The following is a 17,453-nucleotide window of genomic DNA, read 5'->3' as shown; positions in this document are numbered from 1 at the left end:
AGCAAATTTTTTGCCATTTTTGACCCCCCCTCCCACCTTGTCAGCAAAAGTCACCAAAACGCTGATCCCCCTCCCCCCCGTCAGCAAAAGTTCGTCATCAGCTCTGCCCCTCTGAATCCTAACTCATATCTTCATGAAGGGTGGTTGATGACGTAAGCATTACCCAAACCCCCCCCCCCCCCCCCGTCATCAAAAGTCAGCAAATCGCAAACCCCCCCCCCCCATCGATGATGACGTAATACTTGAACGGCCCCTTATCCTCAAAGTGATGCTCATGATGGTGTCTATTCAAAAAGCTCTCATTACTGGGAGGATTGAATAAAGTGGCAAACCATTATAAAGGCATAAATATTATACATATACTGACAGCGTTGAAGAAATGACAAACCATTGTAAAGGCATATACACGTCTTAAACGCATTGCTAGGAACCACGGTAACCAAAGTAAACGTTCGGAAAGTGATTGTTGAGGCCCAAAAACCATTGTTGCCCTAAAGGTTTTTGCCCATTTGGGTCATTTGCCCTGCTCTGACGAAATTTTAAAGTAACCTATCGTTCAAGTCGGGTCCCATTTGGTATATATGCGAAATTTGGCGACGATCGATCCAAAATTGTAGATTTGTATAGAGAACATACATACACACACACAGACAGACAGAAAATCAATTTTATATATATAGATAAAATAAATGTTGTGAAAGAGGGGGAAGATCTGGCCTTGCGACACATAACAACCAATTTATCACATTAATCGTAACATACACTCTCAGTATAACAAATATATTCATATTTTAGTTCAAACTGTTACAGATTTCTGGATTTTCATATAGTTTTTTTTGTGGTATATATGTCGTATCAATTCCTGTACTTGTCATCCTCAGTGCAGATAACGTCTGGCAAGGAGATGGAAGCCACTCAACTTGAAAAGTTTTAGCAGTTTGATAACTGCCATCCATAAAAGCATAACATTTTTCTGTATACTTATATTTCAGGTTATTCTATATATATATATATCAAGTTCAGTTTAAAAAAAAATTATCATATATCGTTTAAACTTCATATAGGATACAGCCAACCTCTGCATAAAGTTTGAAATGGAGGCGCCTATGAGAAAAGAAAGTGGAATGACTTCTTCTGTGGAAAAAGAATTGCACCATCTTTTACTGAAACAGGTTTAAAATTTCCCTTCAAATTTTTGCACATGTGTTTTTAACAGTGTCCCAAAAAAATCAGCAGCAGTGTGTGGGCTTTAGGCTGGTTGTCCACTGGAAGCTATCAGGAGCAAAAACAGAAGTCTTGTGTATGCTCAGACTCTTGCAGCTATCTTCCACATACACGTGACCTGTTTTCACTCTTAGTAGCCTCCAGTGGACTACCAGCCATAAAGACAAGATTGAATGAATTCTGCAAAAATATTTTTTGCTCCTCGTGCATAAAGAGTGTATAATAATTTTTAATACCTCTCTACAAATCTCTGTATCACTCTGACCCATTACACTTGGGGGTACATAATCTTTTCAGTCCATGGGCTAGATATATGGTGTTTGTGCTACTTGCAGGTCAGAAACTGGAATATGCGAGATGGTCTTATGACCATATTTTAAAAGACATTCCCATAATTATTGCCATACCAACTCTTTTATAAAATGTCCTGTTTTTGAATGAATCTTGCTTGGAAATAAGGAAGGCATGGTCATGTCTTCAGGTGGGGCAGATGGTAGCATGCTTGCCCAGTTTGCAAAAGAGCCTACGGTTGAGTCCATTGGAAACCAGATGACTTTTCTTTTCAAGTTCACCTTGGGATAATATCCAGAAAATATCTGTTTCCTTGAATCTCGAATTTATATTTTTACTGAAATCAAGGATTGAGATTATAAATTGAGATTATAAAAGTGTTGATAATTCCCACTTCAATTATCATAATTATAAATACAAGTATACACATATATTCACATATTTGCCAATATTCTCACATTCACACAAGTATTCACATATTTGTCAAACATGTATGTTTTTTAATTCATGAATACTAGTTGGCAATTTTATTTTTTGACAATTTTTCTTGGCTGTAATTGGCAATTTTACTCCCCTTTGACAGTGTTTTGGTTATAACTGGCAATTTTACTTCCTTTTGGTAGTTTTTGACTATAAAAAATAAATAACCCAAAATAATAAATAATATTCCCAAGAGATCTGTCAAGGTAATTTGCTAATGTTAAGTAGACATCCATGCACAAACCAGGATTTGAACCCAGACCTGCACCCTAACCCTTAGACTGCCAGGTGGCAAATTAGCAGCTTTACTTCCCTTTGACAATTTTTTGGTGTGAATTGGCAATGGCCTGTATGGATCCATATTTTCCATGAAGGAAATATGTCAGCCTTTTATTACTGATACTTTTTACCATATCAATGAACCAGATGAAACCTCTTTGTGGGTCGCATTTGGTGAGAGGTTGTGTGCCCCTTCACATTATACCCTTTTGAACTGCAGCACACCATTTGAGAATCACTGTCTTAATGAGCTTGTCCCTCATCGTGCATCACAAAATCAATTTCATTTAGATTATAAATACAGAGCTTAATTTTTGCTTATTATTTTCTTCTAAATAGTTGAATAGTGCAGTATCTGCATTCCACAAGATATTCTTTGATTTGAGTACTAAGGAGCGCATGGAAATCATCTCAAAATCTAGAGAAATTGAAAAGCAAAGACGAACATCAATCAGCGGTTCCGTGCAGGATTTTGCGAAATCTGTGAGTTTATCAGTATTGAAATCCTTGTATGATGAATGTGTACAATTATATTCTAGAACTCATGGCAATGAGAGAATACTTACTGAATACTTATGTGCTGAAAGCTCTGTTTCTGTGTTTGTCTGGTTGATTTCATTATGTATGCTATGTATTTATTCTACGATAGAAAAGTCAGCTTATATTCAGAATTGGTTATTGGGGGGCTCTACTGTAATGTTTAAGCAATCTCAAAAATATACAGTGTGATTATAGTTAAAGTTCACGTAGTCTTGAGTGCAGGTTTTTCTCAAAAACTGCTTATCTCAATACAGTCAAATTTTTAGGATATCTTAATGAGACCACAGGAGAGAGATTTATGAAAAAAAGTTAAATTTTTGACCACCAGGTGGAAAAGTAGTGTTTTTTTATTTTTAATTGTTCTTAATTTGTAATTTTCCTTTTTTCCCCATGGACCATACAGTGCATATACCAAGTTTTAATGGAATACGTCCTGAATGGGCGCTATATAGGTCTGAGTAGTGTTAGTATACTGACAGGTGCTGCATTGATCTGATCAGTGTGGGCATACTCAAACTACTCAGACCTATATAACGGCCATTCTGGTAGACATATTTCATTGAAACTTGGTATATATAAGCTATATGGAGCATGGGGGGAAAATGTAGAATTCAATAAAAAGCACCACTTTTTCATCTGGTTGTTGAAATTTATTTTTTTAATTTCATAAATCTCTCTCCTGTGGTCTCATTAAGATATCTTAAAAATTTGACTGTGTAAGTAGTTTTTGAGAAAACTACCCAGAGTACTGGAACTTTAATTATAATTACCCTTCATGTATACTTTTAAATTACCTTTAATTTTTAAATTTATTTAAGATTTTTATTCCATTATTACTTTAAAAATTATTTTTATTTGAATTTAGTTTTTATTTTTCCTGTGATAAAATTGTCTTATTTTTAATTGAGAGACAAGGTTAGTATTACTCTTAATTGATTGTGTCTTTGTTCATTTTATTAATTTCCAGGGTGATAAAACTCCAACTAATGATCCGAAAAGAGCAAAGCTTTCGTCTGCAACTATGAAACGTTTGGAACGTAAAAAACTCAGGTACATCTATCCATAAAATTGGATGTGTGCGACTTATAGAAATGAAAAGTCAATCAGTTTAATGGAATAACGTTTTTCCTAAACTGCGATAAATTTAAGATTCCTGAAATTTGTGTTTCTTTTATTTTCAAATCAAGAATCCTAAAATGAAATATGTTCTGAAATGATACTATAGACATAATTATAGTGTAAAGAATTTTTAGCCTTATTGTTGTATAAATATGCTTTAGCAGGGAAGCGTCTGCAGTTAGAGGTCCCAGGCGTGATTGTTATGCTAGAGCTTGCCTTGAGAGAATGTCAGCTCATGGGCAAAGAATGTGAGAAGCTTTTTCTCTTTTGTAGTCTTTATCTACTTGATTATTAATGCATTAGAGCAAGGGTGCACAACCTCCGGCCCACAAAAAAATTCTAGTAGACAGGAATCAATACATACAACATGATAAATGCCTATGATGACCATATTTCTTTCATAAAAATGCGGCAAATCTATATCCATACAGGATATTACTAATTATTTTAAAAAAATTGTCACATGCAAGTAAAGTTGTCAATTGTTGAAAAAAATAATCAAAGGCAAATAAAGTTGCCAACTTAAGTAAAAAAACTTTGAAAAGCAAGCAAAGTTACTAATTAAAGTAAAAAAAATTGTGAAAAGCAAGGAAGTTTGCAATTACAGTAAAAAAAAAAAAAATAGTCAAAGTCAAATAAAAGTAGCCAAAGTTAGTATCGCTAAAATTGTTGGAGAAACACCAGTGGTCGGGAAATAAAAAGCTATTGCAAGTCACAATGTGTAAAAGATTCACCAAAAAAAACTGTATATGTTTCACAAATACGAGAGGTGAAGAAATTTACATGACTACAATTAATTATGATAGCCATAATTATCATAATATAATTTATAAATCATAATTATAAATCAACTCCAATCAAGGGACATTTTTTTTAATAAAAAAAGTTGGTACAGCCAAAACTACATGAATGTCCTGTAAAATATGGGTCATATGGTCACCCTATATGTACAAATTTCTGGCCTCGCAAGCAGCAGAAATACTATATATCTGGCCTGTGGACCGAAAAGGTTGTGCACCCCTCCATTAGAATATTTTTAAATGTTTTTATTTATAAAATTTCATTTTATACAATCATTGAGTGATTGAATTAGTCTTTTTTTGTGCTGATTTATTTTTTCATGTAATTCCTTTCAGTTAATTTATCTGTACTTAGTTTTTATAGAATCATTGCTTTTGTATATTGGAATAATTTTAAAAATTTGCTAGTATATTTTCCCCACAAGTCTGTTGAAAAAAGTATTGCAAATCTTTTTATTTTACTCTAAAATTTTTATTCTAGGAGGGCTAATAAAGTATGAAATTGATTTTTTCATCAGAATTTTTACGTTTTTACAATCTAAACAGTCTTCCTAGATAAGTAGTCTCTAACCGTTTTTAGAAGAGTGCTCCCAAAATGCAACTCATAAACAACTTAATTTAGCAAACTTAAAAATAACTTAAATTAGCATAAAATACTACTCCTTGAATGCAACATTTAATTTAGGTGTTGAATAAAGCATGAGTATGCAATCGTGCTCAGTCATTAAGTGCTTCAGGAAGCAGTGTAGTTCTTGTGATCAACAGGCTGAAGATGCCTGAATTGAATGATTGAACTTTACTCATACTTTATCTGCAGTGGGTTGTGGCACTGAAAGCAAAGAAAATGATGAATCGAGTAAAGCAAATTTTATTCCTTTCTCTATAATGCAGCAAGTTCTTAAACTTTTTTTGAATCCCTTGCCCAGTCATCATATATTCATGGCTCCCCCACAACTGTCTAGAGAAGTGTCATTTCAAAGCACTGAACAGGCGCAAATTAATTTCACCAGCTTATTGCAATGCCCTTCTCTTACAAAGTACTTCAGTTGTGAATTCACACTTTGAGAAACACTGCTGTAATGACTTGGATGTACTGTTCTTAATGTGGTACACTCTCGAGAATTATTTCCATTCAATGCATAACAAGAAATAGGTGTTGTTAAATGCATAGCTTTGCATATGTGCACTACATTTTTGACTTGAATGGCTGATATTACATTTATAATTTCAGTCATATTTTTGTGAATAAAATGTTGGGAAAAGCATGGCATACCATTCACACAATTATATACAGGGCATCCATAATTAAAAGACCCTATTTTAAAGTAGCCTACAATTTTTTGGAGGACTTCATGAAGTGATGGGAATTTGTTTCAGGAGAAAAAAATTAGTTGCACATGTCGCTATCAGAGGGTGTTTCACTTTCAATATCTGTAGTAAACTTGCAAATTTATGTGATGTCATGCAGCAGCTCTTATAAAACCTAGAAACATTCACTGAGATCTTGTTTCTCAATATGTTTGCTGCTCATAATGATAAGTTTATGAGATCACACTTTCTTGGTCAAATTGTTTTACCATCACAGCAATTCCGCAGTAACTGCTCTACAGAAATATCAAACTTGGAAGAGGATTTGAAAAGGTCCAATGAATGTTAAAAACCTTTGGAGTATGATAACAAGATTTGAAACCACAGGATTGTTGGCTGTTCATCCTGGAAGAAGAAGAAAACCTGTTTCTGTAGAGGAAGCACAGAAGGTTTCACTTCAGAGGGAAGAGGCAATAGCTTCAAATTCTCGTGGTAGTATGATTGTACTAGTGACAGGTATGTAGCACAGGTGTTGGATAGGCCACTTTCAACTGTCCATAAGATCATGCAGAATATCCTCCGATATTATCTGTACAAACTTTCTCTTGTGCATCGGTTGCTTCCACATGGTTATGACCCTCAACTCCGGTTCTTACCTCAGTTTCTAGCTCGCATTGAGGTTGATTCAGAATGACTTTGGAATATCCTCTGGACAGACGAAGCACATTTTCATTTGGATGGTGCAGTCAATATTCACAACTGCAGAATTTGGAAACCAGAAGATCTGCACGCTATCTTAGAGGTTCTGCTACATTCACCAAAAAGTAATGGTATGGTGTGGATTTACTGCCTCATTTATTCTTGGTCCCTACTTCTACGAGAAGTTACATTGTACATGTCCAGTGACATGCATTGCTGTTACAGAACGAAATTGCAATATGCATTGGTGTTACAGAACAAAATTGCAATATGCATTGGTGTTACAGAACAAAATTGTTCCGGCTCTGCAAGCACATCACTGCCTTGCAGACACAATCTTTATGCAAGACGGAGCCCCTCTGCACATTGCAGTGTGTGTTAAGAATGTTCTTAAAATACATTTTATAGAAGAACGTGTCACCCTAATCTATGGCTTTCAGGAGCTTAATCCATGAGATTTTTGGCTTTGAGGGCATTTGAAACGTCTGGTAAGTCATGACAATCCAAGAACTTTACCTGACCTTGAAGGCAGCATTTCACGCCACATGCTGAACATTTCCCCGCACACACTTTGGTCAGTTGTGGAATATGCCATCTTGCAATTTCTCATGGTATCTGAAAATGATGGTTCCACGATGACCAGTTGCAGTAACAATCATAAAAGTGTTTAAAAATTGTTAAAATTGTAAATGTTTGCCTAAATGTGTAATTTCTTAATAAAACGTTCTCTGGTGGCAACATGTGCAATTATCCCCCCCCCCCCAAAACATTCCCATCACTTCATAAAGTGCTCCACAAAATTAACTACACTACTATAAAATAGAGTCTTTTAATTATGGATGCCCTGTACTTTAATATTGCAAAAAAAGAAGTACGTTTTTCTTTTAATCATTAAATACAAAGAATAATCAACATTAAAAAGAAAAAGAACATTGAGAGAAGGGTTAGTTGGGTATTATTATATGCTTTATGGCAGGGTACGCCAATTTAAATCAGCTTGATTTAAATCATGATGAAAATCACAATTTAAATCACTTGATTTAAAAAAAAAATTATTGATCTAAATCAAAAAAATCTAAATTTTAATCTAAAATCTAAGTTTTTTAGTTACATAACTTCAGTGATATTGAAGTAAAGGTAACCTGGTATGGCATGCATGTTGTTGATATGTGGTAAAGTTCTTAATTGAAATAAGTATAGAAGATCTTTGGGGTAAATATAGATTTGAACTTTATCCCTAGATACAGTGCAGAAAGAAATCTTCTCTATTTCTAGATTTTGTACATGGAAAAAATTACAGAAAAATATAGGGAGCTGAACTTAGATATAACTACACTAAGTATTTTCAATGTATTGTAATGTGGCACAAGTGTTCTATTTTTTTTTCAATAGAATTTGTTTTATTCAGTTGATGCTGAATGGCTCTTTGGTTGTGCATCGCGTGAATTGAGATGTTTGCAAAAAAAATAATGATTTTTTTTTATACCCTGATTTATGATTACTTAACTGTACATTCACCTTGTAAACATTCCTCTTAGGATTTTCCAACTTATTATTACATGCTGGAATATGTTGTGTGTGTAGGGTTATCAAACATCATCCTTTTTTCAGGTTTCCATAATTATTATTATTTTTTGGGGAAAATTCCCCCCCCCCCCATTCTGAAACATTTTCCACTCTTCACTGACGTATGAGTGTGTGTGTTTTTTTCTGCATGTTTACATGCTTTTACCAATCGACGTCGAAATTCCCAGAATACAAGAACCCAAGTTGCAAGCAGCGCAGCAGACACTATTCTAACCACGGCCCAGCTTTTTTGCTCTAGGACAGTGGCTCTCAACTGTCGCACCTTATTCACTCTCCAGGGGCTCCGCGGTCGCTTGAGGAAAGTAAAATTAAAAAATAATAATTATACATATTTTCAAACAGTAAAAATGATTCAGTAACTTTGATTAATAATTAAGAAATGGGCTTACGGGGCTCCGCCATATAATTTTTTTACTAAAAAGGGCTCCGCGAGTCAAAAATGTTGAGAACCGCTGCTCTAGGATAATATAAAAAAAACAGTTCTGGAAGAAGAAAACTGCAACACCCATTTTAAGAATACCATTGTTTGCTCACCAACGTCTAATGCTGTGTACTGAAGGATAGATGGAGCATTACCTCTTCCATTCAGAAACAAAGAAAACATGATGCAAACAACACTTAATACTGATTCCTAGTGGTGCCATCTGCTGTGAAAATTGGCAAAAGGGATGTTGAAAGGGGGTGCATACAGTCATCCTCCTTTCTCAGTTTCTAAATCTGGTAACTCTATAAAGTAGTTATTGGTTCAATTGGTATCATAGGTTAAAATCATATTTTCTTCCTTCCTTTTTTGCAACTTTGAATCAAAAGCAAAAATGAAAATTTTTGATTTTTTTTTTCATATAGAGGAACGAACAAAACAGCTGGTCTCTGTTATTATTCAAGAGGTCCTGTGGAGAAAATGTATGGGTCAAAAAAGTGAGTTCCCTTCCCTCATAAGATGATTTTGTTATAATTTTACTGAGTGGATGCGAATTATTAAGAATATACTTTCCATAAAAATATACAGGGTATTTGTAAACTGTTAAAAAAAAAAACTGGAAGGTTGATAGTGCCCATCAAGATGAATAGTGGAACCTATATGATCGTAATCCACTCAGTGTCAGAAAAGTGCACAGTCAGAGTGTCAGTGGACCGGTGGGGTGGTCTCCACGCTCACCAGACCTAAATCCACGGTGCCCGAGTGGACTTCCTTTTGTGTAAGGCATGAAAGCATTAGTGTATAAGACACCTGTAAACTCGGTGGAATTTCCCGTCACAAGAATCCTTATTGCAGCAGATGAGATTAATAAAACATCAAGAGTCTATGGGAAGGTGCACCAGTCTTTCATTCGCTGATGTGAACTGTGCAACGACACCCTTGGATGTCACTTTGAGTGTCGTCTTTGAGCCTTTTGCTGATCTGCACATTGATTGTGCAACTTACGATTTAGTTATGCCCTTTTTTCCGCTGTTGTTAGGACTGTTTCTAAAATTCCGACTGTACAATGACTGAGACATGCGATGCTTTTGTTGCAGCATAACCCTTAGAATGTTGGATACTTTAAAAAAAAGACTATAAACATTTTATCTTTGACAATGCTGCAGAGTAAATTTTCACATCACAGTAAACTGTTGAATGTTTCCTTGATAAGTTATTGAGCATTAAAAAAGTTTAGCTTATACACATGAGTATACACAGTAGCTAAATTTCATTCATTGTGCATTTATTTTACAGGTCAGATGCTAGATCGTCAAAGTGTGTATTTACCCCTGAGAAGAGGAGCTCAAGCACCGGTATGTTTCTTATTGTTTCCTACGTCATGATGTAGTTTTACAAAGAGCAACATGTATGTTATGAAAATGATTCAGATTGAATTTTTTTCTCTCATTCAGGTGCTATGTCAAGATCAAGCAGAACCGTTCGTCGTTCACTTTATTGAAGTTTGTTACTATGAAGTTGGTGGATGAAAGAAGAATCAGCCGCACTGATCATTTTTACATGCAAACTATTTAATATATATTTGAACAAAGTTCCTTTTGTCTTTCATATATTTTTCTTTTAAAAATGTGTTTTTTTAAACATTTATTTTCCCGCCCGAAATTTTTATTGCAATAATTGTTTTTTTTACCTATAATATGTATTACATATTGTATTTATTTTTTTTTAATATTCATTTTTGTATTCATTTTATAATTTTTCTAGCTTCTAAATGTTTATTGCTTTCAGTATACAGGGTGCATAGCTATGAACCTGCACCACCTTTCACTGGCAAACCATTGATCCTAGAGGCATACTTCTAATTTGAAAAAGTATCCAAATAATGTGTAAACTCAGATGCATTATTCATGTTGCAAGTGGTTGTATAGTTAGTTATTAAAATTAAAAAAAATAATAACTTTTTGTATGGTCCCTGTCTTTAGAAACTCAGAAAGTTTTTGTCCTGTCTTTCCTGAGGCCAATAAATTAAATTTTGCATTTCTAAATGAAATATTTGCTGAGATATTTCAATTCAAAAATATAGAAAAATTGGCAAAACAGCATAAACTAACAGATAATGCTCCCCCATTTTTATATATATTTTTCAATTTTTCCCTATTTTTTTAATTCAAATATCTCAGCGAATAGCGCACTTAGAGACATTGATTTTTTTTGTTTTCCTCAGGAGAGACAGGGCACCAACTTACTTATTGGGTTTTTGAGCAGTGTGTCCATATAAAAAGATAATCCTTTTATTTTTATAACTATACAACTCTTTGCAATATAAATGATGTATTTGAGGTTCACACGTTATTTTGATATTTTTTCCTGAATGGAAGTATGCCTCTAGGATCAATTGTTCGCCAGTAAATTGCAGTGCCAGCTGTTAGCTATGCACCCTGTATGTTTTATGAGTCATATTGTATGTAAATGTGTATAGGTGGCACCTTACCTCAATAACCAGTGTCGAAAGTGCACTTGCATCTAATGTTCCTTACTAATGAATAGCGAGTTTGGTATTTCTGTGATCTTGGAGGTTCCCCAAAAATTTTATCTTATGCATTGGAATGTTCTTTATACAAGCATGTGATCATTTTTGCCTTTTTAAAGTGCATTTTAAACAGCCACTCTGTACTCAAACTGAAATAAGCCTTTGAAGATGAAGTTTGACGTGTAGTTAAATTGCGAGTATATTTGTACATGCTATTTTTGAATCAAAGTTTTCTCTAAGAAGCACACCGATGTGTCCTTTCTAGAACAATATTCTTGTGAAAATGTTTGTAATTATTTATGAAAAGTGTTCGTAGTTTTTCTATATTTTTATGTGAAATAAAGTCAAGTCAAATTTAGTTTTGCCTATGCTTTTATTAATGGTTTTTACTTTATTATGGTGATGAGGGTCAAATAGTTCTCCTTGGGTATGAGGGAATACTATTAAAATTAAACATTCTTTAAAAAAAAGAAGAGTAGCAGAAAATGTAGATCTTCAAGAAGTACTGTGATACTCACTCGAAATAGAAGATGCTTGATTGAGATTAATTTTCCAAACATTTTTTGTTCTACAGCCGCCCCCATGATGGAGAATTTTTGTTCTCCATCACCCCCAAATCTAACCCGTAGGATCCAATATCAAACCCAAAGATTCTACCCCACTCCTTGGAACAATACTGCTCGCTTTGGGACACTAGTTTAAATATACTATCTGCATATGCTAATGTTGAAATGAAGGCTTGCTTTGTTGTAAATTCCCTGATGTCACATATTGTATATTATATAACCAGCTTGACAATCTGAGAAACCATCTATTTTAATTGTGATTATGGCTTGCACATCTGTCAGCAAGGGGTCCCACAACCCAGGGTTTTGACGTGAATTTGGCCAGAATGTTTGCATTTCACTTATACCGTAGTATTATAGATTTTTTTATTAATTTACAACTGTTATAAATTTTCCATTGAAATTGGTGACCAGTTTTCAGTTAATGTACTGTGTGAAAAAAAAACCCAATCTGTTATAATATTTGAATAATCACATTTGCCTTGAAATTTTTTATTTGTGAAATTTTTTCACAACTTTCAATCCATGAAGTTTACAGTCATAGACTGTATACACTTCCCAAGATTTACTAATATTGTTTTACAACATACAAATAGCAACTGTTAAAATTTCGAGGCAAACTTGATAATTTAACTAATATTATTGCTTATAAAACAATATGTCACATTGATTTTTCATGCAGCACATTAATCAAAAATTGGTCGCTAATTTCAATCGAAGAATTATAACAGTTTTATTTGATAGGTGGCAGAAGGGGCAATACATTGTAATAAAATGATACCTCAGCTAATGAAGATAATTCGTTCCGGAATAACGTTACTTAGCCAAAACGTTATTTTCCCATGGTTTCTATGGGGGAATCGTTTAATTCGTTCCAGAAATGGGGCAAAAAATTTTAAGATAAATTTCATAAAACACGAAGCACTGTGAAAAAGACACAACTGACAGAAAGAGCTGAGATATAGAACTTGGATGGAAGAGAATTTATTAGCTGACATATTGAACACAATATACATATCTTTTACTTTGTACTATGTAAACTGAAGAGCCAAAAAAACTGGTACAAGCATGCGTATGCAAATAAAGAGATATAGAACCGATCAGAGTACGGCGCTGCGGTTGGCAACGCCTATATAACACAACAAGTGTCTGGCATAGTTGTTAGATCGGTTACTGCTGCTACAAGGGCAGGTTATCGAGATTTAAGTGAGTTTGAACGTGGTGTTATAGTCGGCGCACGAGAGATGGGACATAGCATCTCCGAGGTAGCGATGAAATTTGGATTTTCACGTACGAACATTTCACGAGTGTACCGTGAATATCGGGAATCCGGTAAAAAATTAAATCTACGACATCGCTGCGGCCAGAAAAAGATCATGCAAGAACAGGACCAACGACGACTGACGAGAATCATTAAACGTGACACACGTGCAACCCTTCGCAAATTGCTGCAGATTTCAATGAGTGTCAGCGTGCGAACCATTCAACGAAACATCATCGATATGGGCTTTCGGAGCCGAAGGCCCACACGTGTACCCTTAATGACTGCACGACACAAAGCTTTACGCCTCGCCTGGGCCCGACAACACCGACATTGGACTGCTGAGGACTGGAAACAAGTTGCTGGTCTGACGAGTCTCGGTTCCAATTGCTTCGAGCTGATGGACGTGTACGGGTATGGAGACAACCTCATGAATCCATGGACCCTACACGTCAACAGGGGACTGTTCAAGCTGGTGGAGGCTCTGTGATGGTATGGGGCGTGTGCAGTTGGCGTGATATGGGACCCCTGATACGTCTAGATACGACTCTGACAGGTGACAGGTACGTAAGCATCCTGTCTGATCATCTGCACCCATTCATGTCCATTGTGCATTCCGACGGACTTGGACAATTTCAGCAGGACGATGCGACAGCCCACACGTCCAGAATTTCTACAAAGTGGCTCCAGGAACACTCTTCTGACTTCAGACACTTCCGCTGGCCACCAAAATCTCCAGACATGAACATTATTGAACATATCTGGAATGCCTTGCAACGTGCTGTTCAGAAGAGATCTCCACCCCCTCTTACTCCTACGGATTTATGGACAGCCCTGGAGGATTCATGGTGTCAATTACCTCCTTCACTACTTCAAACATTAGTCGAGTCCATGCCACGTCGTGTTGCGTCACTTCTGCGGGCTCGCGGGGGCCCTATAAGATATTAGGCAGGTGAACCAGCTTTTTTTTGGCTCTTCAGTGTATATATGCTATGCAGTAGAGTTCTCGGGCGCAATTTTTCTCACTCACCCACACGTGCAGATGGAAAAAATAAGTTCTTAGAATATCCAGATTGTTCAATTTGGTACCAAAAGTCTTACCGTGTATCCACAGAATCCAACGCCCAAGCGATGGGGTGGGGGGGGGGGGGGGGAAATGACCGAAAAAATTGGAAAAAGATGGCCAAATCTATTGTTCTATCACTGGTTCCCCCTCCCGAATGGAATTTCTGGCTACGGACCTGACTGAAACCATTCAAGTCTAACGCTTTTTTTTTTGAATGATTATCTCTGAGCTTAATCATTTTAAATGAAATAGCTCAAAATTTTTCTAAAAGAAAGGTGTATTTGGAAAGCGATTCCGAGGTGGAAAAAATAAATCAATCTACCCCGAGTGACAGTTACTTATTGGATTCATTTCGATTGGCATGAAGATAGCTCACGACGACTGTTTTATGCTAACGCATGTACCCATTTCAACGAAAATCTTCGTTAGCCACAAAAATTCGTAGGCCGAGGTATCACTGTACAAAAGATTGTACTGTGTAATTATTTTCAATATTTTCTAGAAGGCATATTTTGGATGATACAATTTTATTTTTGCCAGTTTATTGATTATGGACAAAAATAACTAAGAAGGGCACCATTTTTTCATGGTGAATAAGTTGAGAAAATATGGACATTCAAAATCTGAGAATGCTGCCGCGTACACAGTTGTTTTGCTGCTCAAAAAAAAAAAAAGATTCTTCCCCCCAAAGTATTGTTTTGTACTGTGTATTATTTTGTCATTCCGCACAGATATCGAAATTATGTAGGTAGAGAAACAGTTCCGTGTAGGTGAGGATCCTTTCCTTGGTATCACCGAAATAAAAACTTTCATTCAGCTCAGTGGAACTTTTTTAAGTAGGCTGAGTTTAGCACTTTCTATATTTCATATAGATGACTGCAGGGGGTTCAAAAACGTAACGGTACTATTTATAATTTACGTACTCAATATTCGATTAAGTAATACAATACAAATACAACGCCACAACAGGCAAATTGCCCAACGAGGTGGCTGACTTAAGAACATCATGGATCCCCGAACCCCTACCTACTACTGCTACACCACACCTGCACCCCCCCGGAGCCCCCCCCCCCAACGAATCGGTACATGCGGGAATGTGCGTGTACGTGTAGTGCAACCTGACGTAAAGTTTGTTTCTGTGTAATGCTTGTTATGTGTAGTGCTGTCATCTGCCCCCAGTTTTACTTCCAACAGAACTTAGTCCAACAGAAATTCTTAATCTTGGACATGACGAAGCATGCGCAGGACCGTCTCAAGACCATCATGAGCCCCCGGGCCAAGTGATTTTTGTGAGGCCCTACCTCGAATTCTCGAATATTTCAACCAGATCTGGGCCCATGCGTTAAGACGGCACTGCGCGTGCGCACGCAGCTTTGGCTCTATGTTCCTTACATGTGTTTACAACAGATGTGTAACTTACAATGAACAACAATTGTTTTCAAGCCAGAACAGAACCGCTTTTAATGTTTATACATTTTTATAACTGTGCTTTTTAAACAGAGGGCATTTAATAAAATTATTAGGCATTGAGTGTTGTTTTATCCATTTTGTTTGTTTCTGAATTGAAAAAGGAAGAGACATCGCTGAATTCTTTAATGAACCACTAGGAGTGGTTCTTAACCTCAAGAAGGAGGGGCTTCACAAAAATGAGATCCGGTTGAAATTTTCTAGGATTTACCAGGTAGGGCCTCCGAAAAATCACTTGGCCCGAGGGCCCATGATACTCTTAAGACGGCCCTGCTCACATGCTTGTACACTCTCTAGGTTAGTCATCCAAGTGCTCTGGATTTTTTTTGAACGACACTAACGCCTTAAAATTCAAAAGAAAGAACAGCTCTACAAGTATCGGTAACAAGAAAGTTTTCTTCTTTGAAAGCTCTCCTAAATTTCGGTCATAGGCCTACATACCTTATATTGGTACTCATCATTTCCAGTGAAAATTAACTCACGATTAAATTTAGGGAATCGACAAAAAATTAAATAAGAAAAAAATGTTTTTGGTCAACCCTTGTATCTCAGAAAAAGCAGTAAATAACTTGAAACTTTAAAAAAATATCGTACTGACTTTGCTCAATACTTCTGTGAATTGTTTTGAGCACATATTATAATAGCTCGTATATTCCCGAAAACAAATGTTTTCTATGGAAATTCCAATTTTCATCGCATGATTTTTGCTTATAACGTGTCGAGTTTTCAATGTTTACGAAATTTGCAGAAAATATGGCGTTATGCATGTGACACTGTATAGAAATTTAACTCAAAAAAGGGAACAAACTTTTTGAAATATAGTGTATAAGACTGTTCCGCGGAACACTTGATGATAATGAGGCTGCTATATGGAACTCAAATTTTTCAATATTTATGTGATTTTGAATATTTATATATTTGTGTTTCTTCAGCATCATGTCACCAGGGCAAAATGAAAGAGGGCTTAGAGGCACCACCTCTTAATTTACATATTTATTGTAATTAATCATTGTGCCAGACCTTATAGCGTAAGCCCCTATGCAAATGACGTCCTCTTGCCGTGCTCGGGTGGGACTGATTTGTGAAGATGGACCTGGATGTCCATCTTTACACATCACTTGTGGACTTTGGAACTGTGCTGCATGTCACTGAAGTTATCTGGGAATGTACCGAGTCAAGTGGTTTGAAACTGCACCACTGGTCACTTCGGCGATATGGAAGAGCACTGTGGGTCGCTTAAATGCTCTAGAACTATGCCATGGGTCACTCAAGTGATCTGTAAAAGTGCCGCGGACCACTCAATTGATGTGGAACTACAGAGCGAGTTACTTAAGTGATTTGGTAATGTGCCGCTTCGTTGATTTTTACAAAATCGAGTTTGAGATCACGGGCAAGACATCAAATGACTCACACAGCTACGGGTTGAACATAAATGATACGTATAAACAATAAATACGTATAATTCTGGAGCATTTATGGGAAAGAGATTTGTAGGTAACACTGTGGAATCGCTTGTTAAATTGGCCACTATTCGTAGGGCGACAACTGGGGTGGGATGGGGGAAAGCAGGCGGGTCTGGTAAACCGGGTGCCGGACCGGAGGGGGTGCAAATCTCACCCTTCAACACCTCCTCCAACATTATAAGGGTGAGCCAAAATGCGTGCTTGTCCCGGCGACTGACGAAGAATGTGGCTTGTTGCTGCGTCCGTGATTCTTCGTTCCGGCCTCCGGAAAGGAGGCCACTTACTTAATTGAAGTGAGCTAACAGGGGGAAAACTTTCTGACTTTGAAAAAATTGGATACATAAGTGGTGTA

The 17,453-nt window shown here is 36.3% G+C and overlaps 1 protein-coding gene across 3 annotated transcripts in view; it reads left to right on the top strand.

Moving 5' to 3' along the window:
- Cp110 (Centriolar coiled coil protein 110kDa) overlaps positions 1-11,621 on the top strand; it is a 33,885-nt gene extending 22,264 nt beyond the window's left edge. The window contains exons 8-14 of one of the 3 annotated variants that reach the window (XM_089241777.1): positions 1,065-1,172; positions 2,614-2,757; positions 3,782-3,864; positions 4,098-4,181; positions 9,174-9,245; positions 10,045-10,103; positions 10,203-11,621. In XM_089241777.1, coding sequence (XP_089097903.1) covers positions 1,065-1,172; positions 2,614-2,757; positions 3,782-3,864; positions 4,098-4,181; positions 9,174-9,245; positions 10,045-10,103; positions 10,203-10,249 — 597 coding nt within the window. In that variant the 3' untranslated portion in view covers positions 10,250-11,621. Of the gene's footprint in view, positions 1-1,064; positions 1,173-2,613; positions 2,758-3,781; positions 3,865-4,094; positions 4,182-9,173; positions 9,246-10,044; positions 10,104-10,202 lie in introns of all 3 variants that reach the window. The other 2 variants (XM_089241776.1, XM_089241778.1) reach the window with 2 other exon arrangements.
- The last annotated feature ends 5,832 nt before the right edge of the window (positions 11,622-17,453 follow it).

The sequence above is a fragment of the Pholcus phalangioides genome, unplaced genomic scaffold (genome assembly GCF_987345545.1).
Source record: "Pholcus phalangioides strain wild (caught in Gottingen) unplaced genomic scaffold, Ppha-v1.0 ptg000014l_1, whole genome shotgun sequence".
NCBI lineage: Eukaryota > Metazoa > Arthropoda > Arachnida > Araneae > Pholcidae > Pholcus > Pholcus phalangioides.
Note: the sequence above shows the minus strand (reverse complement) of the source record. Positions and strands in the feature narration are given on the sequence as shown.